We start from the raw sequence: 27,152 nt of genomic DNA on the forward strand, positions 1-27,152 counted from the left end.
CTTTCAAAGGCGGGGGGGGGTTCTACTGTTAAATCTTTGGTAGTGTTCCCTCCCTCTCCCAAAATGATAGATTTGAGAGACTTTTTCTGTTCTGCAGCATTGTTTTCAAGCCCGTCGGTCCACTTCCAGTATCATTTGTGTATGTGACATCTGTAAGGAATCTTTTATGGCTGACTGACTTCAGGTATATTTGAGTAAGAGCTTCCTGCAGTATTCTGGTCTTCTTTGAAGGTCCTGTGCTTTGACAGAGAATCCTGTGACTATTTATGGGTAGCCTTTCAAAGCAGCATGCAGAGATTTATCCACCTGGCTGCTGATGATGGTGGAAGTCATCTAACTACATTTTTGCTCACAGCTTTTAGGCTTGACACTTTATTGCTCTCTTTTCTTCTTATGTACCTGTAAATGAGCCCTGTATTCCGAACTCTGTATCATCTAGGTTTCACTCTCGCACATGACATGACAAATCTCTTGCCATGTGCTGCCCTCATTGCTGCAGGGCTCATCTATACCAGTTCTGTACAGACCTCGCAAGGTCCTCCCACTCTTCCTGGAAACGTTGCTGGTTTACTTGGTGTTTTCTGAACCAACTCTCTAGTAAGGTTTAAGCTCTTATCAGACTTTCTTTCTGGCTGGTTTCGAGGACCACTGCAAAGTGCTTCCCTTGGTCTCGTGAAGTCGGCATTGTAGTGGGCATGCATGTGATGTTACTTTGACAGTTCTTGAAACAAGCCTGCCTGTGACTAGAAGAGTAGCGCTGCCTATGCCGTAACAGGCGCACCTTTTGATAGATGACCATGATTTAAATAACCAAATAGATGTAATTGTTCAGTGATCACCAAGCGTGATGTTGGGTCCAAAGCTTGCAATGAGACATCTCTAGGTTTTGAGGGTTACCTCAGAGATACACTGGCCTCTTCCTTATCACTGGATGTTTTGTAGTGATGTGTAGCGGTATACTCCTAAAGTTACGATACTAGGAGGACTGTGTGCCTATCTCCACATCTTCCAAGAGGTGAAATATAGTTGTAGGTATTCCTTGCTTTGAGACTTCTGCATTTGGTTAATCATGAAAAGTGTCTACTCTCTTTGGAATATCCCGGGATTAATCTTTAGGCGTGTCAATATATATACTTGGGTACTTCTGCTTGTTTTGCAAGCATGTAGACATCAGTAATTTTTTTTGTTTGGATGTTGTAGAATATTTAGGATAGCGGAGCACAGAAGAGTTCAAATGAAAGGATTAGAGTTGTATAAAATTTTTCCTATGAGCATTAGTCATAGATACATCCACCTATTAATGCACTGTGCAGCAGACTTGGTGAAACTATTGGTATGAAACCCCATAGCAGTAGTTAAAGGAATGCTTGTCATTTGGAAATACTGTGTGCTTTATTATTGATCTGCCTATTTGAAAGTAGAAATTCATGTTGTTGGGATTTTTTCAATTTCAAGCAAACCTATCTAGCTAAAAAAAGTTTAGAAACAACATAGGGAATATACCTTTACACCTATGATTCTTCCCCCAGGATAACAAGATACTCACTCATACTCACATCGTTTTTAACTGTACTTACTTCCTTTTCTAACATGCCACACCTCTAAAAAGTTGCATTAGTCTTGCTGTAGGTGGTAGGTTAATCAGAAACCTTTAACAGTGCAATTTTTACATCCTTCAGATACTTCTAAGAAAGATGTGAACTGAAGAGGAACTTAAGCTTTTATCATTGTTTCTAGAACTAACAGAAACATTTTAAAAGTAGTTTTTAGCATTTGCTTTTCCTCTGAGATAATTTTGATTTCAGTAAAGTTTTCCCTGTTCGCAAAATTAAAAAAGTATTTCATATCTGGTGGTTTTAAACAATTGGTCAGATAGTTAATGTCTATGAAATTCTGCTAGCTATCATACATTTAGTGAAGTGACTACACAAGAAAGAGCGGAAAATGTTGAGTACACCAAATGGCCAGGATGGGAAAAGCAATGTCAATTAAGATCCAATTATATTAATAAATTTGACTTTGAGTTCAAAATGAAATTCGGAAAGGTGGCTTGCTTAGCTGTTGATAGGAATGTTTCTCCTACAATACCCCTCAGACACTGATAATTAGTGAGGAATGGCAAAGGTTTGAAGATGACTGTAGTTTCAGGTGAGATAAGGAGCATCCCAGGCTATAAATCAGATTTACTTTATGGAAGTTCCCTATAGCCTAAAAAACAGAGGCTGTTTGAGGATGTATTTCCTTACTTGGTAATTGCAGCCGTCATGGTCTTTTAACCCCAAGTGCCAGAAATTGGTTGGTGTTGGCAGAAGTAGACAGGCTGTAATGTAGTTGGCGTGGTCTTTTATTTTACATGTGACTACTGGATTTGTAATTCCTTTTCCTTCCCATTCCTTGCACCGTGTTAGGGTGGTTTATTGGTAGGTTAAAAGCCAATGTCAAGTCCTCAATACAGTAAAAGCGAGAGCCCACTGACATGCATCACTCTGCGACTGTTGCAATCCATCTTGACCAATGTGTTTGAAAGTTGAACTACGTGTAATCAATTACACTCTTAACACTTTACTCCCTTTGACTGCACCACGTAGCACTACATTAATTTAGTCTCTGCATTTGAGGGTCGAGAGCTTACAGCACCTGGCCTGGGCAGAGCCTGACACGGCGCTGCGTGATTAATGCCGAAGCCTTTAATTCCACTCAGCCCAGGCAGAAAGCACGGTGTCGCCCTGCTACGACAGTATTCCCTAGAGGAGAAGCAGCAGGAGAAAACATCCGCCAAACCATTGAATCCTTACCAATGACAGGGCCTGGAAGCCCATGACAGGTTTCTAATTGCAGAGGATGAATCGCTAGCCAGTTTGCAAAAGGGAAGAGGGAGGGCGGCGGGAAAAGGCTTTTCAAAGGTCAGGAGGAGGAGGCACACCAACACGACGAGCATTGTTCGTATTGGAAATCATTACTTGAAATCAATCAGACTTTTCCAGAGCGCGCAACTAACTAAAGGATCCTCAGTAGCTAGTTTTCCACTCAAAGAAAGTCTTTGATAGTCGATGAGGCTTAGGACTCGTCTTTAATGATGAATCTCCCTTTTTAATTTTGGGGACAAACATTATATCGAAGCTGTTGATATTCAGCAGCGACAAGAAATCTGAATTTTGCCTCTAAAAACAGACTGTAAAAGCGAACAGACAAAAACTTTAAATGAACCGTATGCACTGACTCACTGATTCATACCCAAGCAGGTACCACTCCTGGGTACTCCTGAAGAAAAGTGCTCCAAAGGGAGGGGGAAGTGAAGAAGCAGGGATTACTAGCTAAAATAGGCTTTGCTGTGTCAGCAGTTACGTTTTTGCTGGAAATGTGAAAACAAAAAAACAGTGACTTTGTAGCTTAGAAAGAAGGAAGATTGCAAAGACACAGTGGGCAACACTATTTCAAAAAACTCCTGTATTTTTGGACGACATGGAGAGCCATCTAATGCAATTGAGTGACTCTGAACTAAAACCAGTGGGGTTTGCAGTCTCCTGTTGAATTTCATGTTCTGTCTCAGGGGTGGCACCAGATAAACTTTGCTGGATTCCTGTGAGCGAGTTTGGAGGAGCTGCAGCTCCGTGAATGTCAACAAATGTTGTAAGTTTACCATGCAAGCTTGAAGAGAAATGGAATAGAATTAATAAGCATCAGTAATGGCTTTATAATTGAAATAGTGTAGACATTAGAGGTACATAGGGTGTTAGTAATCATATTAATTATTTGTTAACAGAAAGACAAAGTAATAAAATTAAAAATCAAAAAGCTTAGTTGTTCACATGCAGATCTAGGGGGACGTTTTGGAACAGAAATAATTGCTTTTGCTTCATCCTCAGGGTGATATTATCTGTGTCTAATTGTTTTTCCTGAAGAAAACAGAGCAATCTACAATTCTAAGTAATACACAGCCATTGCAGGGGTGAAAATAACCACATTTTAGAAACCTCTTACAGCATCCCACCCCAACGCAGTGAAAGGAAGCAGTGCTGCTAGGAAGGGTAAAGAGAAATGGAATTACTTTTCTATTAGAAGTATAATAGGCTTTATTAGTTAGTCACCTGTGCTCAGAATAGATCAGCTGTCAGGGAGAGCAAGGAGATGAACGTGTACCTTGTGAGCTGTCAGGAGCAGATCAGTGTGGGTTTTTTAAGTAATAATTACCCTCTTCCAAAGAAATGTTTTAGACAAAAGCACAGCTGCTTTATTGATGATGCCTTTTGTGCATAAGGATGAATATTCCAGTTCTTTTCATTTTTCTGTGTAAATGTAAGATCGTATTTCCATGAAATTCTTTTAGCAAATGATGCCATTCGCTATTAAAGCTTGCATCATACAATTATTTGTCAGGGATTTCATTGGCTCAAAGTCGGTTATTTGTAATAAAGTGATGGTAGCTCAGAGGGGCTGCTGCTTGCACCCAGGGCTGGGGATGCCCTTGCCCTCTGCAAGCCGCTGTGCAACCCGCTGCCCGGGCGTTCGCTGTGGCAGGGCACGCCGAAGGTGTCCTCTTTTTTTGCACCCTGACCAGTGCTCAGAGGTGAAGGCAAGTGTTGGCTTCCTTGTGGTCAGAGGAGCTCTTTGAGCACCAGACCTACTACTCTGGCACAGCTGAACAGGCTGGTCTGGCAACTGGATTGATGTGAGGTCTGGGGGCAAAAATCTATGCAACTGGGGGTCCAGAGTCCGTGACACCAACGTGACTCCTGGGGCCACCCGGGAGTTGGGACGGGGCAGCCATGGACTGGGCGAGTTCTAGTGGGGGCTGGACTTGGAGGGGAAGGGTTTAAATCTGCAAGACATCAAACCCCTCCCAAAGTTCAGAAGATCTGCTTGATCTTCACGATTGTAGCATGGCACGTTGTGTACAGCCACCTTTGTTCTGCCACAAATATTGGTTCCAGCCCACTACCGTTCGGCTGCCCTGCTTTCTGCTCCTACAAAACGCAGCAGAAGCTGGAGTTAAGGTCTGAGCCTTTACAGGGCTCTCTCAAATTATATTTTATTTAATTATGGCACCGTAGCCCAGTGACAGCGCAACTTGTGCAGCAGAATAAGACTCTGGATATGGAGCTGAGCTAGTGCTGGCAGCAGTGATAAGGAGCACCTCTCCTATGAGGACAGGCTGAGAGAGTTGGGCTTGTTCAGCCTGGAAAAGAGAAGGCTGCGGGGAGACCTGATTGCAGCCTTTCAGTACTTAAAGGGAGCCTATAGGAAAGATGGGGACAATTTTTTTAGTAGAGACAGCAGTGACAGGACGAGGGGTAATGGTTTTAAACTAAAACAGGGTAGGTTTAGGCTGGATATAAGGAAGAAATTCTTTACGATGAGGGTGGTGAAACACTGGAACGGGTTACCCAGAGAGGTAGTGGAGGCCCCATCCCTGGAAACATTCCAGACCAGGTTGGACAGGGCTCTGAGCAAACTGATCTAGTTAGCGGTGTCCCTGCTCGCTGCGGGGGGGTCAGACTAGATGACCTCTAGGGGTCCCTTCTGACCCAAAACTTTCTGTGATTCTATAAGGAGGAGAAGCTAGCATGGTTAAATTTGTTTTTCAGGGCTGGCTAGGGTCTGGCTTGAGCTCAACTCCCTTGGGAAAATCACGTTCCCACCACGGAGAAAGGAAGCAGAGCAGTGCTAAATTTTATGGCAGCCTTGATGCTGGGGACTTTTCCTACCCCCGATAGGCAGTAGAGGAGGTTGAGTGGCTGAGACCGTTGTGCCGTGTTTATGGCAGTCCTGCCATTCTGCTCCACGGAGCAGACGAGTGACATCCTCGTGTAACCCAAGTTGTGTAGGTATTTACTGAGCAGATATCCATATACCCATATTTCAGCTAAGGCCCAGTTTGGATGTTACAGGCATAGTCATTGTATTTGCACATTTTTGAAATGGTGGGAACAACGGTACCATACAGAAGCTGGAAGACTTGTATTATGCGTGTATTTTAAAGCCCTCTTTTACTGCCTCTTCTTGTGAATTTATGAATCTAAATGTGACAGGATTTATCAGGATTCCAAAGAACAGAAAATGAAAAAGAGAAAAATAATTAACTATGTGTTCTGGTTAACTAATGTCACACTTAAAAACCCATTGAAGGATAGATAGGTTTCTGTGAGAGGGTGGGTTTTTTCATTTGTATATGAAGGGCTGGAAAATGACTGTAGCTAGAGGCAAGATGTTGATCAAGTTCAGTCCTGGATCTGGTTGTGTTGAAAAGCTTTCTGGTGCCAAGTTGTTCGAAGCCTGAGTACATGGATGTAGTCTACTATGCCTGTGATTTGGGTCTGGAACAGTTATCCTCTCCTTCCCCTTCCCCCATCTTCATTCCCTGTCTCCAACAGCCCAGTCATGAGGAATTGGTTTGGTTTGGCCTGGATAAATGCCGGGTGCCCACCAAACCCACTCCATCACTCCCCCTCCTCAGCTGGGCAGGGGAGAGGAACTAGGATGAAAGGCTCGAGGGTCAAGATCGGAACAGGAAGAGATCACTCACCAGTTACTGTCACAGACAAAACAGACTGGACTTGGGGAGAAAAGGGAGTTTAATTCATCACCAATCAAATCAGAGCAGGATAGTGAGAAATAAATCCAGATCTTGAAGCACCTTCCCTCCACCCCTCCCTTCTTCCCGGGCTCAGCTTCACTCCCGTTTCTCTCCCTCCTCCCCCCGAGCGGTGCAGGGGGACGGGAATGGGGATTACAGTCAGTTGATCGCACGTTGTCTGTGCCGCTCCTTGTCCCTCAGGGGGAGGACTCCTCACACTCCTCAGTTTCAGCGTTGTACCAGATTGCCATCCTCCGCTTTGTGCGACTGAGTAATGTCTCTAAAACATGGCAGCTGAACAGGATGATGTGCTATGAGCTGTCTTACGGAGAAGTTTAGAACTAAGACAATCCATTTGTTGGTGCATCTCAGCATTACTTTTGCCCCTTTTTCTCCTGAGAATAGTGTTCTTTATCTCACAACACAAAGTAGAGACAGACCAAAATAGCAGCAAGTTATTTTGTCTAGATTATATGCAAGATCTCTACAGTACCGACTGTCAAACTGAACCTGTATTTTATTTCTGCAGCAGTTTCTTCCATGCCTTAACACTATTATTAGTAGTACCTGTCACTTGTACAGCCCCTCAGAGTTTGATAAACACTATACAAACTTACTGGAAAGCATCAAAAATTAAGTAAACACTGTGCTTCTTACTGTCTAAACTAAATTCTTTAAATTACTTCATAGGCTGGCTTTGCCTTTAGCTTAGCGAAACAGTCTTCCAGACCAGCTATCTCCCTGACTTTCTTTGTACTTACATTTTTGGTAAATCACAGAATGGTCGGGGTTGGAAGGGACCTCTGTGGGACACCCAGTCCAACCCCCCTGCCGAAGCAGGGTCACCCAGAGCAGCCTGCACAGGACCTTGTCCAGGCGGGTCTTGAATATCTCCAGAGAAGGAGACTCCACAACCTCCCTGGGCAGCCTGTGCCAGGGCTCCGTCACCCTCAGAGGGAAGAAGTCCTTCCTCATGTTCAGCTGGAACTTCCTCTGCTTCAGTTTGTGCCCGTTGCCCCTTGTCCTGTCACTGGGCACCACTGAAAAGAGTCTGGCCCCGTTCTCCTGACACCCACCCTTAAGATATTTATAGGCATTTCTAAGGTCCCCTCTCAGCCTTCTCCAGGCTAAGAGTCACTTCTACTGTTGTAGTATTGGTACAGCTTTATCATGTCTAGACTGGAAGTGCAGTACTGAAAATCACATCTACGGTTTCTATGTCAGACTTTCTGGAACACTTTAATAAAGTGAAGAGGCTAAAGTGATTTTGAACAAACAGTGGAGCACATCTTGTTACTAGTGCTAAAATGCTGCTAATGGCCATAGGAACTTCCTGCAGTTAATGATTCTTGTTGATTTTGGTGAAGCAGCAGCAGAAACATTAGTGTAGAAAGCACTCTATTTCTTAGCATCATTTTTATCAGCTTATCATTTTAAATTGCCACCAAGGAGGTGATGTGATAGGAGGGGTTCGAGCTATTCTTACAGCACCACCATGATTACAAACCTGGAAAAATATGTGGGAAAAAAAAATGTGTGCTGGAAAGAAATGTGAAAACTTCTGACATCCATTTGCGTTTCTGAAGGCTCACCCGACATGGGTGGTTTCTATCCAGGGTAGAACACACAGTGCTGTTAACATATTTTTCTCTCTTTTTAAATGAAATCGTTAAGCCTTGACAGCCAGTGCTTTTGTTGTCACCTCCAAAATTCCCACCGATCTGAGGCCGGGCAGCCTGTGCTACAGAGCCCCTGCCCAGAGTCTCTGCCAGCACCCGACCCAGTGGAATAACCCCCCAGCCCTGCCTGCTGGGCCCCCTTCGCCCCGTATCCTCTCAATGCTTTCACGAGCCCACTCATACGTATCTGTTCAGATGACAAAACCACTGTTTTGTGCTACTAAAAGTTACAGTAGTTATAAAAATTGCCCAGTGCAATCTCTGCTTATTCAAAACTCCCCTTAGCCCGAGGGAATCTGTGCCATGGCAAACTAGCCTGTCCCCTCCCAGCAGACTCGGCGAGCCTTTGTGGTACTTCTGTTTTGTGTCAGTACTGAAAATAGTTCGTGTTTTATTCTAAATTACTGTTATTTGCAACTTCCAGTTTTGCGGTTCCCACTGCACAGAGATCAAGGACCCAATTTTTCCTTGGTATACATCTGTGTAAATCAAGATTAACTCCAGTGAAGTCAGTCTAATCACAAGTATAAAACCAGGAGGAATGAAAGGAAAATCAGGCTATAAACTATGTGGGTTTTAGTTTTAAATAGCAAAATTAATGCTGCTGTTCTGCAGACACAGGGTGACCTGCAAAGTACTAGCTCATGCGTTACTAATGCATCTCCATTTAAATGCAGATTTTTGCTCCTAACGCAGAACTTCAGGGAAATCCTCTCCAGATAAACTGTAATAGGATACCAAATGGTAATTCAATATTTCACTTTAACTTGTGTTTCAGCTTATTGATCTTAATTTTCAATCATTTTGATGCAGCGTTTGCCTAGGGGGAAGAGGATTACATTCACGATCATAAAGCTTTTAATTAATAATTAATTATTTTGATATTCCAGACATCCATGCCAGTAGTGGCAGTCTGCTTGTATTCCTGTACTTATTTTTGGTGGTGGAAATCAGGAAGCCGTGACTTTACATATTGTGGGAAGTAACTGGAACACACGGTTGAGAAAAGGAAGCACAGTGTAGATGTCACGGTATCTATGTGGCACATGCTTATCGTGATGGCGTTTTGCTCTCAGTCATTTGTGGCCACAGTAGTAGGACCCTGACTTAGTGAAATCCCATGAAGTGGGGACCCTTGTGCTACACTGCTGCGTTCAAGGGCTTTCCAAAATGCTTCTGTTTGCCTACATGTCTTTGGATAAAGACACGAGGTGTGACTGTTTGGCCATTTGCACACCAAAATCACTTCCTTCACTAAAGATGATCTTCAGAGGTCCCTTCCAACCCTGATCATTCTGTGATTCTGTGAAAAGCCTCTGTCTCAGCTGTGCAAATTTCACTGTGGTTTTGGTAGAGATGCAGGAATAACCAGAGGGCCTGCTTGTTCAATTAAGTATTTCAAGTTGATTATATCATTTGCTTTTGCCATATATGATATGTTTAAGAAGAAATTTTTTCTCCATCTGTCTCCCTCAAGCCCTGCTTAAGTACAGCTTATGAGATGTACATGAGACCTTGATTTAAACCCTCTTTTGCTGGACTGAACTGATAATTAAAGTATCCTAAACAGTACAATGAAGTCATATAGTTAATGTCTATAAGTGTACTAGATCATAAATACAGTTATTAAGAGGAGTAACCTGATATGGAGAGTTAGTGTTTTTGCAGCATCTAACATGACGAGACCCAACCTAGTTATAATTAGTCCACGCTATTTCTCAGATTCCAGGCTTAAAGCCTGCAGTGCAATGGTGAACACACTGCTAGCAAGGCTTAGGTCTCATTTTCAGTACTGTCAACTGAAAAATAAAACTTCCAACCATGGCAGAGATGTAAAAATGATATGTTTTTAAAATACATTTTTAGGTTTGGGCTTTTTTGTTTGTTTGTTTGTTTTTTTTATATAGCTTGATTACTTATAGGGTGCATTTTGTTAACATTTCGAAATGTTCTGGCAACAAGAAGATTCATCCATTTTCAAAATCTTACATCTGAGATTTAACATTTTCCACAAGACATCTTTAGAATTGTGTATTAAAAAAGGAAGTATCAAAAGATGAGCAATAAAATAGTGGAAACAGGCAGTCTTAGTGAGACCTCCTTTGTCGTATAATTTGGTCAGCAGAAGGGAGGTCTAAAAATAATGATCTTTGTGATTATGCTCCTTTGGGAAGCTCAACCTGTGAGCTCTCAGATTTCTTCTCTACGCTTTTTCCAACATTCTCAAACCCTGATAGATTCAACCACCTGCTAAACAAAATAAAAACCGCTAGAAAAACATTCCTCCACTACGATGTCAAAATAAGCCCTGCCCATGACCATGGTTAGGTCTGAAATAGTGATACATTGCAGTCCATCAGACAGAAATTAGAATGTCTCATTACTGATAAGAACATAGGGCACACCATAAAAACCTGTCTCATAATAGATTTTGTTGTCTGGTTTTTGGTTTATTTGTTTGGTTGTTTTTTTTTTTCTGAAAGGCAAGAATAGCATTTGCTTTTAGTTCTGAAGTGCAGAGTAGTCAGAATTCAAAACCACACCACAGAACGACCACTTTGTTACCTTCTCGTGTAACCACTCAAAAGCCCCAGTGCTTTCCTTGGAGGCAAGGCCACCTAGGCTCAGTGCCACCAAGGCAGGCTGACTTTATAGATGGAGAGTAATGAAAAATAATGTATAGCTACATTGGAGGAGCTGGGTAGAGTATCTTTCTCATCAACAGTCTATTAACAGTAAACACAGTTCGACTGGAACCAAAGCACTAAGCAAAACTTCAGGGGAAAAATGTCTAATGCTGCTGGAAGCCGGGGGGCGGGGGTGGGGGGGTGGTGTGATGTTTTCGATGAATCACTTCTGGTTTTATCCAAATCAGGTCTTGAAGGTTCTTATGTAAAGCAAAAGACTGCTATTTGCCTAAAAGAAAATTTTTAGTGATCCAATATAAAATTAGAGAATTCTAAAAATCCCAGGAGTCTTGAGGTTTAGATTTTTAAAAAAAACCCCACCCACAATGTGAAATCCTTTATTAAAATCATTTTCGGTACCCATCAAAGCTATAAATACTAAATATTAGCAAATAAAAAAGTTTTCTTTGGAATGTACTTCAGAAAAATAATCCCGATAGGAGAATGAAGGGATTTTTTGGTAATAGCTTTTTTCTCAAGGCATAAGCTCTTGCTAGGACTTAACAAGTAAGACTGAAAGCCATTTGAAAAAAGGGAAAGGATCGGGTATGAACAGATAAAACTTCCCACTTCTTTGACCTTGTAAACTTCACATCATAACGCATGACACAGCAGGAAGTTTTCCTAGAAGCAGTAGGTATGTACATCCTCTTATTTATTTCCTTTACTGGCTTAAACCTAGTTTTCACATTGATTACTCTTCACTTATTGAATGGAAAGCATGCATTTTTAATTATGTTAGCTGAAAGGTTGCCTGGTCATGAAGCCATGTACTTGGAATAGGTCCATTCGAGCCACGTGAATCAGCAGTACTGTTTTATAGTTGTTGCCTTTTTTTCACTTCAGCATTTTAAACTGTGATCCTTGCACAGAAGAAAATCTGGCAGAGAAAGATAAAAGTCTCCATCTAGTGGGCAAGAATTTTTTATTAAAAAAAAAAAAAGGCAAGATTTTCAGTTAATTTTATGCATGAAGAATTACTGCTTTAGATTTTGTTTCATTAAGCTGCCATGTTGTTCTTAATTCTTGCCTTCTACAGAGACGCTATTTCATATGCAAAGCTGAAACATTAAGAATCATTCTGACAGTCTTGAGCAAGAAGCAATAAATGATACAAAATGAGTGGGTTTATACAGAGGAAGAGTTGATCCACAAAGTTCTTCCTCCCCCGCCCTTCAAGCTTCAATATGTAGTAGCCAAAAATGGATAATTTGTGTGTCAACAAATATTTTAAACTATTTCATGCTCTCTGCTACTTAAAATTGACTGGAAACTTTCATAACTCGACTATTAACACTTAACACCGTGGTCTGGGGGTATTTTTACATCGGAAACTCTGCCTGTGAGTTACCTCATCTTTATTAAATGACCTGTGTACCTGCAAAGAGTGAAATCAGGGTTCTCTGGCAACTCAGTCCAGTGCATCAGCTTCTGGCACAGCGTAACCCCATCGGCCTCTGCTGTCTTTTCCAAAACTCACTCGTCCTGGCATTTGTCTAGGAGCCTGCCTGGCACTGCTGTGTGTCTAAACCCATCCTGACTGATAGAATCCAGCACCTTTATTTTAGGTACATAATTGATCTAGGACAGTCCTTTTTTTCTTTTTTTTTTCTCTGAAGTTCTCCACTGCATTGCAGTTATGCTCCGAACTCCCGAGGGATTCAGATGGCAGGACTCCTCAGCTTAAAGCAGTAGTGAAACTCAGGTGGTGGTCTTCTATTCCAGCTAGCATGGATGGAATGTTCCTCCACTCCATGGCTACCAGCTGAAACCTCCTCAGTTTGTCTCAGGCTAGTAACAAGAGCAGAAGCAGGAAGAAATAGCAGCAAGCACAGATTTGGCAGCAGGAGCACTAAATGCCATTGTGTGTCCTGCCTTATGTCAGACTGTCTCTTGTTTTCAAGCCATACAGCTTGGCAAGATCAATTCCTCCTGTGCAGCTCCCAGCAATGGGCAGACAGCGTAACATGCATTTTAATAATACATTACTACACCCAAGTTTACTACAGCCCATGTTCACCCGGAATATTTGTTTCCTGTGCAAGTCACAAAATAGAGCTTAATATGTTGCTTTGCACACTGCTTGATTGCAGGGAGATCTCCATTTGCAGTGGCCCACCAGATAGCAAATCCCGTGGATTCCTCCCTCTAGCAATGCACGATGTGACAGTGAATTCCGACAGGCCACACAGACCTGCTGAGCCGCCTGCACAATCCTCCCCAGCTGCAGCTCTCCCTGTGTCCTCCATGGAAACGTAACTCTCTGGTGCCAGGGAGTAAGAGCTGTCATTTGGCTTGCTTTACAGGCTAAGAAGGAGAGTCTTGGGGTTCTCACGCTGAACCTTTGAATGAGCAAGGACTAATACAGAACTGACTATGCTTAAGAGTGCCTTTGGGGAAGTTCATAGCATTGCTTGCATTTTGCAAACGTATCTCCAAAAGGGAGGAAATGGAAGATAAAAGTTAAACTGCGTTTTTTGGTTTGGGGGCAGCTGTGTCTTTGGTTTCAGCTTGTAGGAAGTCTGTGTGACCCTTAAAACATGTCAGCTAAAACAGCACAGAACAGTTGTTTAAAACGCCACAGCTATTTCAGAATTATCATTACAACTGCCCTGTTAGCCATGTTAAACTCTCCTCAAATTGACATTAGCTATTTATTAGTCATGCCACTTGGTTTCTAATGCATGTGGACACCTACCTCGCCAGGCATGCAATAGAAGAAAAGATGCAAGTCACTTGCTTCAAAGCACAAGTTGTTAAGTAATACCACTTAACTGCTGGCCTTTGCTCTAGAACTGTTCACATTTTAAGAGGTTATAGGCTTGCTGCTGAGCTAAAGCAAATCCCATGTTTGGAACTCCATTAAGATCCTCTACCTCGTTTTACTTTAAATACCTTGTCTAGCACTGGTACTTGAGCTGGTGCTAATAAATACAAATTTCCAGATGTGAATCTCTGAGGAATATTTGACAGTCTGCTTCTGCAATAATCTGGTGTAAACTCAAAATGCTAATTTGGGGATTAAGTATTAATTTATTTCCTCCACAGGTCATCGGATAGTCTCATACAAGCCTTCTAATTAGTATTTAACATAGCTATTTTAGATGTTGTTTATCTGGGTTAGATTTACTCAGCTGTTTTTTCCATCTTTGCGGGAGCAGCAGTCTTTACAACAATAAATGCACATCAGTGCATTTGTTTCAAGAGTACCACTAAGTCTCTTACTTATTTTTCATAGCTAACCGGGCGCTGAAGTTTGGAACGCTCGTCAGCACTTCCAACTCCTACGACGACTCCGGGATTGTGACCATTGAGACAGACAAGCCTTTGCTGTGGACAATGGCTATCAAAATATAAGATCAGTTACAGCTGCCTTTTCTGATCTGATTCAAGTAACTGCAAAATTTCACTGAATTAAGACAGTAAAGCTGTTCCAAAAGATATAAGCAGGCACTAATTTTATGCACTGAATGGAAGACAAATCTGAAATAAAAGTCACTTGATATAACATCAAGATTAGTAGCAGTAACTGAGTACTTCATTCTGGTACCTCGCACTACTTAATCCGAAGACGCGTGAGCTGCCACCCAGCACAATCACAAACAGAAGTGAATGTAAAGGACCTGTTACTGCTTAGCTGGTTAGTTCAGACTGTGTTTACAAAGTCTGTTTCTCTTCCAATACTGTTTTTACCCCTTTTGCCAAAAGGAAATACAGTACGCAGTTGCACACAGTATAACCAACTATATTAAAAGGTGATAGCACTAAGAGTAGTTAATCTAATTTTTCCATCCTAGTTTGTAACGTACGTAGGTGCTGGTGAAGATTTCTCAAGAAGAGTAATAATTGAACTTTTCTACTTATGAAGCACGTTTGTGCACTGAAGAAGCTTCAGTTTTGCTGTAATACCAGTATCAGATTTCCCAGTATTAAGTGCTTTTAAAGTCCGTAATAGAAGTAGCATTGTAACTTCTGCAAATACCAAATGCTCACGAGAAGCTTTTTGGAGTGAAATATAAATTTCTTCATCTCAACCTGAAGAGGAAGAGCATTGCATCTACCAGAGTTTTTTGAAGGCTTAGTTTTTAAAATCAAAATAGTCAGTCTTTTAATAGTGGAAACTTCCAGGTCAACAAATGCAGAGCCCTTTATAATTCTATATGCAGTTGTCCTACAGAACCAGTATCCACAACAGGGGTATATCCTGTCCAACAGTGTGAGCAACCTGTTGATTGACTGCTTAGTATCTCTGACAACAAAACGAACCTGGAACTATACATCCTCATAACCAAGTTTGGCATTCTGAATTATGCCATCAGAACAGGACTGGCCATGCAAGTTAATTTATCTGATGGGAGTTTTTTTCCAGTCAAGTACATAATTATAACCTAACAGGATTTCCAAATGCAGGCAGGAGTTAGGTATAATGAAGGTGATGTCACTAAGAAGTTAGTGACAAGAATTCCAGTTGATAGACTCTTAAATCACCACTTTAGAGGAACAGTAATGCAGTTTTCTTGCTGCCTGCTTTTGCTGGAACAATCCTGCTTACTAAGCAGTAAATTACGCATTAGAACAGCTTCTGAAGAGAAGCTGTGCAGTTGTCACCCTTGGAGGTTTTCAATACCCAACTGGACAAAGCCCTGAGCAACCTTGTCAGAATGCAACACCGACCCAGCTTGGAGCAGGAGGTTGGACTAGAGACCTCCTAAGGTTCCCTCCTACCTGAATGATTCTACTACGGTTGAAAGAAGTAGCAAAAACCCCAAAATAAAAAATACCACCACTACTACTGAAAAAAAAGCCTGTAAAGTAGATAGGTATGATTGCATACACTTTAGAAAAGGAGTAAGAGGACAAGAACATCTGTAAACCCAAACTGAGCTTGTTTAATAGCAAACAAGTTACAAAGCTGTGAAATCTTTGCAGCAAGTGTCACAATGTCTTGTTCTTCATGATGCACATTCAGCCGCCTCTGTTGAGAGAACAAAGTAATGAGTTTCAACTAATCATGTGTGATCAAGTGATCCTATGTGAAGCCTAATTTATCCTCCCACCGTTGCCCTGTTAGGACAGACATTAGTCCCGTTACAGCTTTGCCACTATTGTCAAACATTTCTGCTTGCCTAGAGGCCCACTCGTACAGGTATAAGCAAGCCACATGGCAAGGTCACAGAACAGTATTTAACCTGTTCCAGTGCTAGAAAAGGAATTACATCAGCTCTGGACAACCTGAGGAGTTTTAACTGGAAGCGTTAATATGTCAGTACGGTCAGCTTAAGGTTGAAGTTTTTCATGCTGCAACGTTCATTTCAAAAGGCATTTTACAGAACGCAGCTACGCGTAAAACAAAGTTTCAAACATATCTGGCACTCAGTAAATGAAAGAAGACCAATTTTGATCTGTGCCCCATCACCCTCCAGCACAATCATTCAGTTTTCTCTACCTCACCCTCCATGAATTTATTTCAGATACCCAAATTATAAACTGAAAACAGAGCATGTAAGATCCGTAGAAGGTAAACGTTCTATGGATAAACACACACTGGGGAACTGGAAATCAAATGTTTCATTATGAACCAGAATACGTGGAAAAAAAAAAATGTAAGAACTATGGATCTAATATTTTGCAGCATGCTACGCTAACAATCTACTTCCTGATCAAGTCCTTTGAATCAAGTCAGACCTGTCATATTACACTAACATGCAAAATGCAGAGATACTAAAGCAATGAGGATCCTGTAGGGCTCAGTAACACCCTCTACTGAAAACTGAACAGGTAAAAAATAAGTGTAAAATGTCGTGAAACTGAAGGTTCACATTTACTTACACAATGATATTGTTGATTGGGATATGGATCAATTTGACAAAGAAGCCAATAAATCCCATTATCGCAAAGCCTATTGCTGTTGCCATGGCAATCTTCTGGAACTCTGCAAAAACAACAAAAATTTTAGTCTCGGAAGCCTTGTGTATGGCATAGAGGAGATGTGCACTACAGTGACCAAAGGAGAGCTCCGTCTTTAGAAAATGGTAATGTTAACACAGGAAGCAGTTCAAAAGCAAACTGCACTGACGCCGAGAAACAAATCCACCTTTTCAGAAGACATGAGATTTTGAGTGAGAAGATGTTGCTTTCCACAAAGCATGGTGGATCTGAATTTTTTAAATAGTAATCAGCAATACCCACAGTCCATAACAATTCATGGAACATTTATTCCATTATCTTCCCTTCGTATCCCTGTGAGCCCTGAAAATAACCCCCAATTCAGTATGAAATAACTCCCAGTACAGATGAAAAAGCTGCATTTGTGTCTGTCACAGGAAAACGGTATTTTAAGTCTCTGCAAAAATAGAGGACTTAAGTGATATTTATTTTAATTTTTATTTTTTAATTTTTTATTTTAAGACAGCAAGGTGAAGTGGATGAAGAAGGTCAGCAGCCCCTCACAACCCTGCCAGTCCAACAACAAAGTTCCTTACTGATCTCAAAAGATGTCAGTAAACTTCATTGCGAGCACGTGAATAAAGCATTGTACCTACAACCATTAAGGACAACCAGTAACATTCTGGTTATAGCTACAGCTTCTCGCTAATGCCTTTGAGAAAGTCCAAAAATCTTCTTCTGCACTTCTAGCAACAAAGTTCCTCCTGTCCCAATCAGGCAGTCACTGGCGGCTGCGAAGTACTGAGCGGGCACTGCAAAAAGCGATCCCAGCTCCTTTCCAGTCTCCTAAAATGAAGTGTTTCCTCCAAGGGCCTGTAGCAAGCACTTTCCTCCAGGATCTCCCCCAAGCTGACTGCCATCAGTCAAACCTCACTACTGTGTTCGTCTTTTCAAAGTGCACACAAGTTCTTCTCAGAGCAGTTTACCCAATGCATGAAAATTGTTATTTCCCTGTCTCAAAATGGCCCCTTTCATCTACTTGGCCTATTTCATAAGGTGATTTTTAGCACCACCCTCACACACCTGATGGAGTATGTGCCAGGAAAGGACACATTGAAGTTTATCAAATCCAGAACTGCAAACCCATTAACAACTGGACAGCTGCTCCAGTTTAAGTCTTGTATTGGAAGCTGAGAAACATTCACGACAAATAGGTCACATGGGGAAAGACAGATGGTAATATATAAGACGCAATAAGGATCGTGGTCTGCTTTACTGCGTGTTTTACCTTTCCTGTCAGGCTTGGTGCATCTTTTAACGAGTCGTATGGAGTCTTTGACAAACTGACGGCTGGGTTCCACGAATTGCATTACCTGGTCCATGATCACCTGTGAAGATGAACAGATTTAGTACTGGCAGTGCCACGTATATACTGAAAGACAGAAATTTTTCATTACAGAAGAAGCACTACAAAATTTGTAAATAATTAAGAGAACTTACGATGTCGTATTCCAACCTAACTGGACTTTAAAAGATACTTCTGCTTTGCAGAAAATAAATGTGTCAATATATAAACACGATGACCTACCACTGCCCACTAATAACATGACAAATCACGGCTTTCGGGATAGAAGAGGGAAACAACAGCTCCAGCACAGCTTGCTTTCAGCTTATAGAATCATTATGGTTGGAAAAGACCTCTGAGACCATCAAGCCCAACCGTCACCCCAACACCACCATGCCTGCTAAACCATGCCCCCAAGTGCCACATCTACTCGTTTTCTGAACCCCTCCAGGGATGGGGACTCCCGCACCTCCCTGGACAGCCTGTTCCAGTGTCTGACCGCTCTTTCCGTACAGAAATTTTTCCCAATATCCCATCTAAACCTCTCCCGACGCACCCTGAGGCCGCTGAACACGTCCTACGCCGTCACCCGCCGGCACAGACAGTCCACCCCACCCCGCTGCTAAGGCCCCGCGCACCAGCCCCGCTCCGCAGCTCCCCGAGGTTCTGCTGCCCTTCGGGCCACCGCGGCCCAGCCCGGGGCTCCCGAGCTCCGTCCGTCCCCCCCCTGCCCGCAGCCGGGCCCGAGCCCCCCTCCCGCCTTCCCCCTTACCGGCCGCGCTGCCGAAGGCCACGTCGCACGGCGGAGGGGTGCGCGGTGACGTCACCGCGCCGTGCGCGCGGCCGCGCCCCTTCCCGGCGGCCGGCGGGGCGGGGCCGGGAGAGCTTGGTTTGAGCAGAAAAAGGAGGGTTGTAGCGGTCGCGTTTTTGTTTGGGTTTTTTTTTCTCCTCCTTTCAGCTTCCCGAGGCTCTCCCTCGCTGCTCTCCCTCCGTCTCACCCGCGGGGCGGCCTCAGGGACCGCCGGGCCCCGGCGCGGCCTAGTGTTTGGGCCTGGTGTTTGGGCCCGGCGCGGCCTGGTGTTTGGGCCTGGTGTTTGGGCCCAGGCTCCCCGGCCGCAGCGTCCCAGGGCGGGCAGGGAGGAGGCAGCGGTGCTGGCTGATTCGCCCGTCCTTTATCCGCCAGCCCGTCTGTGGGCGTCGGGCAAGGAGTTTGCTTCCCCCGTAGCGGGGGATGAAGGGAAGACGGTACCAATATATCTGTAACAAATGCTGCTCGATGCGGGGGAACATGAAAAACAACTGTTCAGGCTGCGATTGCCCTGAGTCGGACGTGTATTGATTGATGATTGAGGGGTGCTGAAGGCACCGCCGCCCGCAGGAGTTTGTCGCCTTTGAAACCATCGACCCCCGCGGCTTTTTTTTTGTATGGAGGAGCGTGCAGCGCTGCGCTGAAAAATGGGGAGACTTTTTACATTTCAGCGCCGCAGGGGTGGTGTAGAACGCTTCCCTGCCTTGCGTGAGGGGGTAAAAGAGACTGTCGCTGCCTAACATGAGTCCTGCCTTGCTGTTTTTGAAAGGAAAATCAGATCACGTAACAAGGGAAGATCAAAGGTAGCATTTAGTGATTTTCATCCGTATTTGCTTTTGACATTATTAATTTAGGTCCGGAACTCTCTTCCTAGCTGGCTGCCACCTTGGAGTGTATATTGGCTACCCAAAGTTTATCAATTATTCATCAGTCAGGTAATGGGGCGTTTGCAGCCACATCAGGCAAACACTTTGCTGATCTCCACTCGCTATTAGATTTAAATGTGCACAAAATATTTTCTGGGCTTTTTCTTGACAGCCTTCATGGCAGGCAGAGTAGCCTCACTCCACAGCAGGGGGTTGTTCGATCTTCCATGGACTTTTTGACAGCTGCCTTCCTTGGCTTTGCCCCCAGGGCAGGTCTCTCGGTGTTACTGAACTCCTTCAAATACGAGCTTTTTCTTTGGCCTTAGAGGGTTATTGCCTTGGGCTCCTCTACATTTTTGCTCCACAGGCCTGGCTTTGAATTGGAATTTGCTTTGAATCAGACCTCATCTATGCCTCTGACGGGCCCATAGTTTTGGTGGCCAAATTCTGCTGGACCTTTTCCTTTGGCACACCGGCACGGAAGGATCACAGAGTCAGTTAGGCCTCCCACAGCAGATACGCATATTGCTCTTCCCTCGTGTTTGAGGCCAGTTTGCAGTCTGCAAGGATGAGCAGTCTCGCCACTGGGGGAGAGGAAGGTCCCCAGGGAAAGCAGCGGAGGGCCCAATAGCCAAAATGCACAGCGCCTGGAGGGGCAGAGCAGGTTGCTGGTGCTCTGCATGAGAAATCAGTGTGTGGAGGCCGCCTTTGTTGGTTTTTTGTTTTCATTGGTTGGTTTGCTTGGTTTTTTCCTCTTCAGTGTCACAGATAAATACTAGAGACTTTACAAACAGAGGAAACTCGTGTTTCCAGCAGTGCTGCATGATGAGATTCACTGTGAACCGTTACTGCAGAGGAATGGTTTCCACAGCACTAGGTTCCTGTAGCCAAATGGCAATGATTGGAAAAAAAAACCAAGAAGGCATGTGTATGAAACCATGCATGAGGTAGACTTCTGGTTGGATTAGATTATGATTAAAAAGCATTTGCCGCAATAAAGATTTGTTCCGCTACCCCCCAAATTCTCTATTCTAAGTTATTTTTCCTGGGGAGAAATGTTGTAGAGAATCCTAGCAGTACTGCCTGGTTTAAAAATGTGACTTTGTTATAAAGGGTTTGTTACTGTGGGTGATCTGTGATGGGGTAGAAGGAACGGCTTGTCCTCTCCTGTCTCGAGTGTCCCTCACCCTCCCATGACTAGCTCTTTGCTTTCTGCCAGGCTGCGAGTTTGGGCTTCAGCATCTTGGGGGAGAGGCAGAGTCCTGTTTTGTGCACAGAGAGCGTTTGCTGTTCTTCCTCAGACTCTTTTCCAACTTTTGTTTTTTAGTGTCCTTGAACTAAGATAATGTTACTTAGATGTAGTCTTCTGGGCAACGGTGTTTCTTTTCTGCATATATTTAAAAAGTCATCTGCATTTACAGAAGATACAAAAAAGTTTACATCTCCCAGATACGTGCTTTGTTTCATTGAAAGTTAGACTGTTACTAGAGTGTTTTGTTTCTACTTCTTTACACTTCTTGCAAGGTTGGGGCAGAAAGTGGTGTGCTTGCACATATAAATTTTCATGACAGTTTTGCAAGTCTGCATTTATGACAATAAGCAGTAAATATTCTCTCAACAGAAAAAAGACAGTTGTTATCCTATATTGTAGTGTGCTAATGCTGATTTTCTTCTGGATATTCATTTTGCATAAACTGGAGCAACGTCCTCTTCTCCCCCCCCCTATCCTGTTGTACGGTCCAAAGGATGGGAGAATTCTTTCAATGGTAGTTTCACCTTGCTTATTTACCCATTTTGATTTGTAGTATGTTTCTTGTCCTTTGGAGGACGTGAAAGATAAATGGCTGGTGCTGCCTGGCCTCCGCAGCGGCTGGGTGGTAGGGCAGTGCTCTGCTCTCCGCACGCCAGAGGGGAGAGGCCTGGCAGTCTGGTTTTCTCGTTTTAGGGAGTGCTGCCCATTTCCCAGAAGAAAACACTTGGGTGTGGTGATCCCGGCAGGCCTCCTGAGGCTGCACAAAAAGTGATACGTTTGGGATATGAGGTCCTGCTGAGCCATCTCCTTGCTGCCCCAACCCATCCCACGATGGACAGTAGGGACTGAGCTGCTCCCCAGCAGGAAGGGCCAGGAGGCCCAGCCAGTGCTGTGCCCGCGGTCTCCAAACCGTGTGGCAGGGCATGAGCCCGCATTTGAACTGGAAGGAGGCAAAGCCAAAGACCGGTTGCTTCCCCAGGGGCGTTTCTGGGAGGGTTGGATTGTTTGAGCGGAGTAGCCTTTGGGGACAGAATCTGACTTGCCTTCTGAATTTGAGGGGATAATGGTTATCCTGAGAGGCAGCAAAGGCAAATAATAAAACCGGGAAACCTGGGAAGGTGGCAGCTTGTGGACTTACATACGCAAGGAACACAGGTCGTCGGGGAGAGCGGGCATCTAGATGTGCTCTGGGGCAGAAAACAGACGTAGCAGGGAACAACGACCACACAGCAGCACGAGATTTTTCAGCCCAGACAAGGGAAGAGTGCGGAGAAGGAAGAGAAAGAGGAGAAAGCAAGGTGATGGTGTGGGAAGGGTGTTGGGGGACTTTCTTGGACAGAGCAGCCTGTTGAGCAGTGCTGCAGGTAGGTGCTTCCTCCTCAGATGTTCAGTGGCAGCAGCAGAGTAGCCCCATTGAAGTCATGCTAATGATCCATCGCTTGACGATCGGTGTTGTTGGATGACTGAATGACTATAAAATTCAGTCTGTAGAAATGGATAAGATATATGGGACCTTTTATTTCTTAATTTTACATTATCGTAAATATGTTTGATTAATTTATAGCTGAGAAACCTTTGGAATATCTATGTGCTTCTGACATTTAAAAATGGTTTTTAGCTTTTCATTCTCCTAAACGATCCCGAGTCTCTGTTTGGACTTGATAAGCACATCTGCATGATTTACGATGGGAAGAAAGATGATTTCCCTCTTCAGTAGCTGTACAGATGCAGGGGAAGAACATAAATGAGGAATTAATGTTAGGAAGGAAATGATAGCTTGGATTCGGGGTTCAGAAGGAAATGATGAAGTGTTTGTGGTCCGTGCCTTTGCGTTAGCCTCATTAATTATAGAAATGCCTCTAGATCAGGCTTTAATGCCGTGGTTATGAAAGGGAATGTTGCTAGCCTGAAGCAGTCAACAAGTGCTGTCCTTTGATTTGTGCTGCTTAATATTCAATGGAGAAGAAATGTGGGGATGAGGGAGGAGTGCGATTAAAATAGATTTTTACCAGTGTTAAATTTATTGTGTATAATTTTAAAGATGACCTTTTAAACAAAGTCCGTGCTCAATTTAATTTGAAAGACCTGAAGAGTGAGAGCACTTGGAAGATTTGTGTCTGTATAATGACAGACATAATGTGAGAGAAACAAGGGCAGTATACTAAAATGGCATCACTAAATGGTATTTCAGACCAAAAGATCTGAAGACAAGGTTTCTAGATAGCAAAAGCAATACAGGGAAGTTAACAGAGGAATAGGTGTGTGTCCATTGGCTGCGTAGGTCTGAGAGGTAAATAAAAATCAAATACTAATTTCTCTGATGCGGTGCTTCTAATAGTGTGTTTTGATTTAGTGCAGCTGCCACTGATGGCTGTGATTTCTCTTATTTTTAGCCACTTCTCAATTCTTTCTTTGAGGTGCGCCACTTTTTAAGTTCTCAGTTTGGTTTTTTGTGCCAGTTAATATCATTCTCCCGTTGTTTCTGGGCTCATCCGACAAAAATGAAGCAACAAGAAAAGTGACTTTGATAAACAACGGGCCAAAGAATGCTTCCTCCAAATCTTGCTCTGGTAAATGCAACTGATGATACAGGCCTTGTCCCCACCTTTGCAGTTTCCACCTGAAGATCTTTGTGTATGATAAGAAACAAATTACTCAGTTCTTTATAATAACACCACTTCTATGTCAGTAAATACTAATTACAACCTCAGATTAAAAAAAAAAAAAAAAAAGGCAAATTGAAATTGGAAATATTCTTAACCTTAAGGTGATTTTTTTCTTTCCTGAGGACAAAGTTTGATTACAAATGAAGTGATAGATTTCTTTTTGTAGCAGAAGAGTATTTTAGGTCATCAGAAGAATTTTTCAGGTGCTTTGTGTGTATCCTGACATTAAAAAATGGATTTCAAAAATATGCAATGGTTGCATGTATTATAGATAAGACTCAGTCATGTAGTGCGTACAGAAGTGGCAACAAAAAGTGCAAGCAATGCGTCTTTTCAAGTATATTGGACATGGCCTCTGTCTGCTTCAAGCCAAGGTGACAGAGCACCAAATGTGTTCAGTAACCATGAACAAGCAGTTCATCGTTGCATGGCTATAGCGTCAAAACATTAAATAACGTCCCATTTTCATTATGAGATCTTGTTTTACTTTGTTTTGGCAAACCTGCACTTATTTCAGTTTGTGAGGCATGCCCCATGCCCCTTTTTGGTATTCTATACGTGTAGTAAACTATAACTGTATTTTCTCTCTGTGATGCTTCAATACACCTTCTACTCAGTTTGTGGCTCAGGAGTAACTGCTCAGGGTGTCTGTTCCATCCCGGTGATGAGGTCAGCTGAGCTGAACCCCAGTCCTGCTGTCACGATATGTGTTTTGGTATAAAAGCTATTTCATTACAGGTCCAAAATCCCAGCTGGGCAGGAGCGTGGGCCAAAATGCCATTCCTTCCTCTGGAGGTAAAAAGTGTTTCTTCAGCTTTTGCCTGTTGTAAAACTGTAAAAATATAAAAGAAGTTGAGGACCACTGCATTATGAGAGTGGGAAGCATCTGATGGGTAGGGCAGAGTGAGCGGCTGAAAGGATAGAGGTGGACAGACAGAAAAAAAACCTTCTTACCGCTGAAAAGAGCAATGACTTACTTGCCCCTAGGGTTCTTTAACATCTGTTTTCCTGCAGGTCTATATAAAGTTGGTTGGCTGCCTGTCTTTGTTCCTGCCTTCAGATGAAGTGGGACATTTGCCTTTGGCTCAGATTAGCTTTTATGGGTTCACATTTCGTAATACTGTTGAGGTCTCCTGAATTTTGCCAAGTGCCTGTGCCAAAGCAGACGTGTCACTGATTTGCGCGAGAGCTGTGTGCTTCAGGCACGCTAGCAGCATGTGCTTTCACAAAGGGTGCCTTGGAGGCATACTCTAAATATGTAAAACTTAGGCATAAAAAAATCCAGAGGAGTTTGGGTATGTCAGAACTGAAAATCAGTTTTGGAAGGTTTTACAGGAATGGGGATCACTCTTGAACTTCAGAAAACTAGAATTGCAAAGTTTCTTTTTTTAATGTATCTTTTCCCTACTCTTCTGAAGATGTTTTTAAATACTCCCATTTCCTCTTTTCTGCCTTCACAAATGTTCACTCCATGTGTTACCTAAAAAGAAATTTGAATGGTTCTGGGATTTTTAACTATTCCAGTTTCTGGGTGCTCAGTCTGAGGAACCTTGATGGGACCTACTGTTCAGCGAGCAGAGGTGGAGTGTCTCTGAACTGTAGGTCCTTTAAAGGTGTCTTGAGAACGACCTGAAAATGTTGGTCATTAGGGAAGCAGTTTTGCTTGGTCACTAGTTGAGTGTATGCTGCTGCTCGCGTGCAAGCAGGAACACTGAGGGAGGGAGAAGCTGCTTTTCACAGCACGGAGAAGCTGTAGACCCTTCTGGCTTGTTGGTGGTGGATTACTCTGCTTCTTTATCTCACCAGTCATGGTCCAAGTCTTTATTGCTGCAAAGAATTCGGGGAATCTTCTGCTCAGCTGGTACAAGTGTATCCAGCAGTTTTTCCACACAAAATTTCTGGTAGTTCCTTAGTCCCGTCAGTAGCGGCTGCAATTGAAGCAGGCAATGAAATATTTGTAAATCTCACTTCTCTCACTCCCTTTCCCAGCAGGATAAAAATCAATTACTTGCATCACTGGAGAAAAGAACAGAAGCCTGCAAGGTGGTGTTGGTTTAAGAAATAAATACCTGATGATCTAGCACTTTCCGATGCCTTCATTACCCAGATGTCACTTCCTCTTAATCATGGAGTGAGTGTTGTAAAACCATCCAAAATGTTGGAGTAGTCAGATTTAGGAAGTTTCAAAAGTGAGTTTTGCTAACTCTACGGTAGGTTTGTGTCTGTTCTCCTACTCCTGGACTAGTCCAAAGGCTTTCTTTAATAATTAGATGGAAACATTTCATTGGCATCATCTCTGCCATTTTGGCAGCAAGTGACAGCCCCAGGCATTTTTTAATTAGCACCTTTTTGAAATTGTTAGCTAAATTAGTCGAGTATGAAATAATCTTGCCCAAATCATTATCTGCAAATTGCACTTCAAACCTTGCATCTGTCTTAATGTGTGGACACACTGCTATCCTGATAATGCTATTAAGTGGATTGCGTATCTCGCTTCTAGCAAATTCATGGCGCATAATCTGAATGAAATCTGGCATACCTTTATAAAATCCATTTTTAAAGCACCTGGCAGCTGGTTGGTACTGGCATTTATAATATTACAGTTTTCAAGTGTAGTCAGCAGCACCTTTCCTTATTAACTGCAAGAGAGAACTTGATCTCATATGTATTTCATAAGTATAAATCTTTAATTTTTGTTATTCTGGGTTTATGCGACTGGAGTAAAGATAAGTGCGCTGGGCCTGTGAGGGCTGTAATCCTGATTAGAACCTAACGTGGAGTCAAGCTGTGAAACTGATACCACAAGGCATTATTGTCCTCGTCTTTGGAATTACTTGTTGAATTTAATATTTCACTCTTCTTGCTAAAAATACACGTGTAAGTACCTAGTGCTGTAAAAGAATAATCCGCGTGTAATAGAACAGTGTCGCTGAAAAACGTTGCCTGAGAGGTTCTCCTTGGCTAAGGAGGCTGTACATAGTCTCTGCACATTTTCACCCAAGCCAAGCACAAACACACCATGCTCATAAGTGTTCAGTCCCAACTCACTTACAGGCGTCCTTTCTGCAACGGTTCCGTTAGCCTGCTTAGTCCCCATTCACCACTAAGCCTGATTTTCACTACAGAAGAACAGCCTGCCTTTCACTACCCTTAGTTAGATTCTGAGTAGAAGTCAGGTCCCTAGAAAAAACCCTTGTTTAGTACACCCTACCTGCAGGAGCGAGGTAAGGAGGTGTTCCTGTTTCCCTACAGCGATGGGGCCTGGGAACATTCAGGTATTGTATGTAATGTAAGTAGAAAAAATGACATTTTGTGTAGCACCATGATGTAAGGTGAGCTGAAGGAAATGACGAGCTGAGAAGCCAGGGAAAATGCAAGGTAAAGCAGTG

The 27,152-nt window shown here is 43.0% G+C and overlaps 2 protein-coding genes across 6 annotated transcripts in view; one reads left to right on the top strand and one right to left on the bottom strand.

Moving 5' to 3' along the window:
• The window catches only part of TPK1 (thiamin pyrophosphokinase 1), a 437,279-nt gene that overhangs the window by 303,927 nt on the left and 106,200 nt on the right, over nucleotides 1-27,152 (top strand). For 2 of the 3 annotated variants that reach the window (XM_075418558.1, XM_075418559.1), the window contains one exon: nucleotides 14,179-15,811. The exons of the other annotated variant lie outside the window; for it this stretch is intronic. In XM_075418558.1, the coding sequence (XP_075274673.1) occupies nucleotides 14,179-14,297 (119 nt within the window). In that variant the 3' untranslated portion in view covers nucleotides 14,298-15,811. Of the gene's footprint in view, nucleotides 1-14,178; nucleotides 15,812-27,152 lie in introns of those variants that run through there. 3 annotated transcript variants of the gene reach the window in all.
• On the bottom strand, nucleotides 15,808-19,047 carry SEC61G (SEC61 translocon subunit gamma). Of its 3 annotated transcripts, none has more exons than XM_075418560.1 (4): nucleotides 18,944-19,047; nucleotides 18,115-18,214; nucleotides 16,770-16,872; nucleotides 15,808-15,915 (listed from the first exon to the last, which is right to left on the bottom strand). In XM_075418560.1, exons 2-4 carry the CDS (start codon nucleotides 18,206-18,208, stop codon nucleotides 15,906-15,908), a joined length of 207 nt encoding a protein of 68 aa, XP_075274675.1. In that variant the 5' UTR covers nucleotides 18,209-18,214; nucleotides 18,944-19,047; the 3' UTR covers nucleotides 15,808-15,905. The 3 variants fall into 3 exon arrangements, with proteins under 3 accessions (XP_075274675.1, XP_075274677.1, XP_075274676.1); XM_075418562.1 differs by lacking the exon at nucleotides 18,944-19,047 and adding an exon at nucleotides 18,810-18,899; XM_075418561.1 differs by lacking the exon at nucleotides 18,944-19,047 and adding an exon at nucleotides 18,728-18,815.

Source organism: Opisthocomus hoazin, chromosome 4 (genome assembly GCF_030867145.1).
Source record: "Opisthocomus hoazin isolate bOpiHoa1 chromosome 4, bOpiHoa1.hap1, whole genome shotgun sequence".
NCBI lineage: Eukaryota > Metazoa > Chordata > Aves > Opisthocomiformes > Opisthocomidae > Opisthocomus > Opisthocomus hoazin.

Coding starts and splice junctions, on each gene's coding strand:
- SEC61G (XM_075418560.1), bottom strand. CDS start 18,208: ATGGACCAGGTAATGCAATTCGTGGAACCCAGCCGTCAGTTTGTCAAA. Junction 16,873..18,114: donor CACCAAGCCTGACAGGAAAG/GTAAAACACGCA, acceptor TTGTTTTTGCAG/AGTTCCAGAAGATTGCCATG.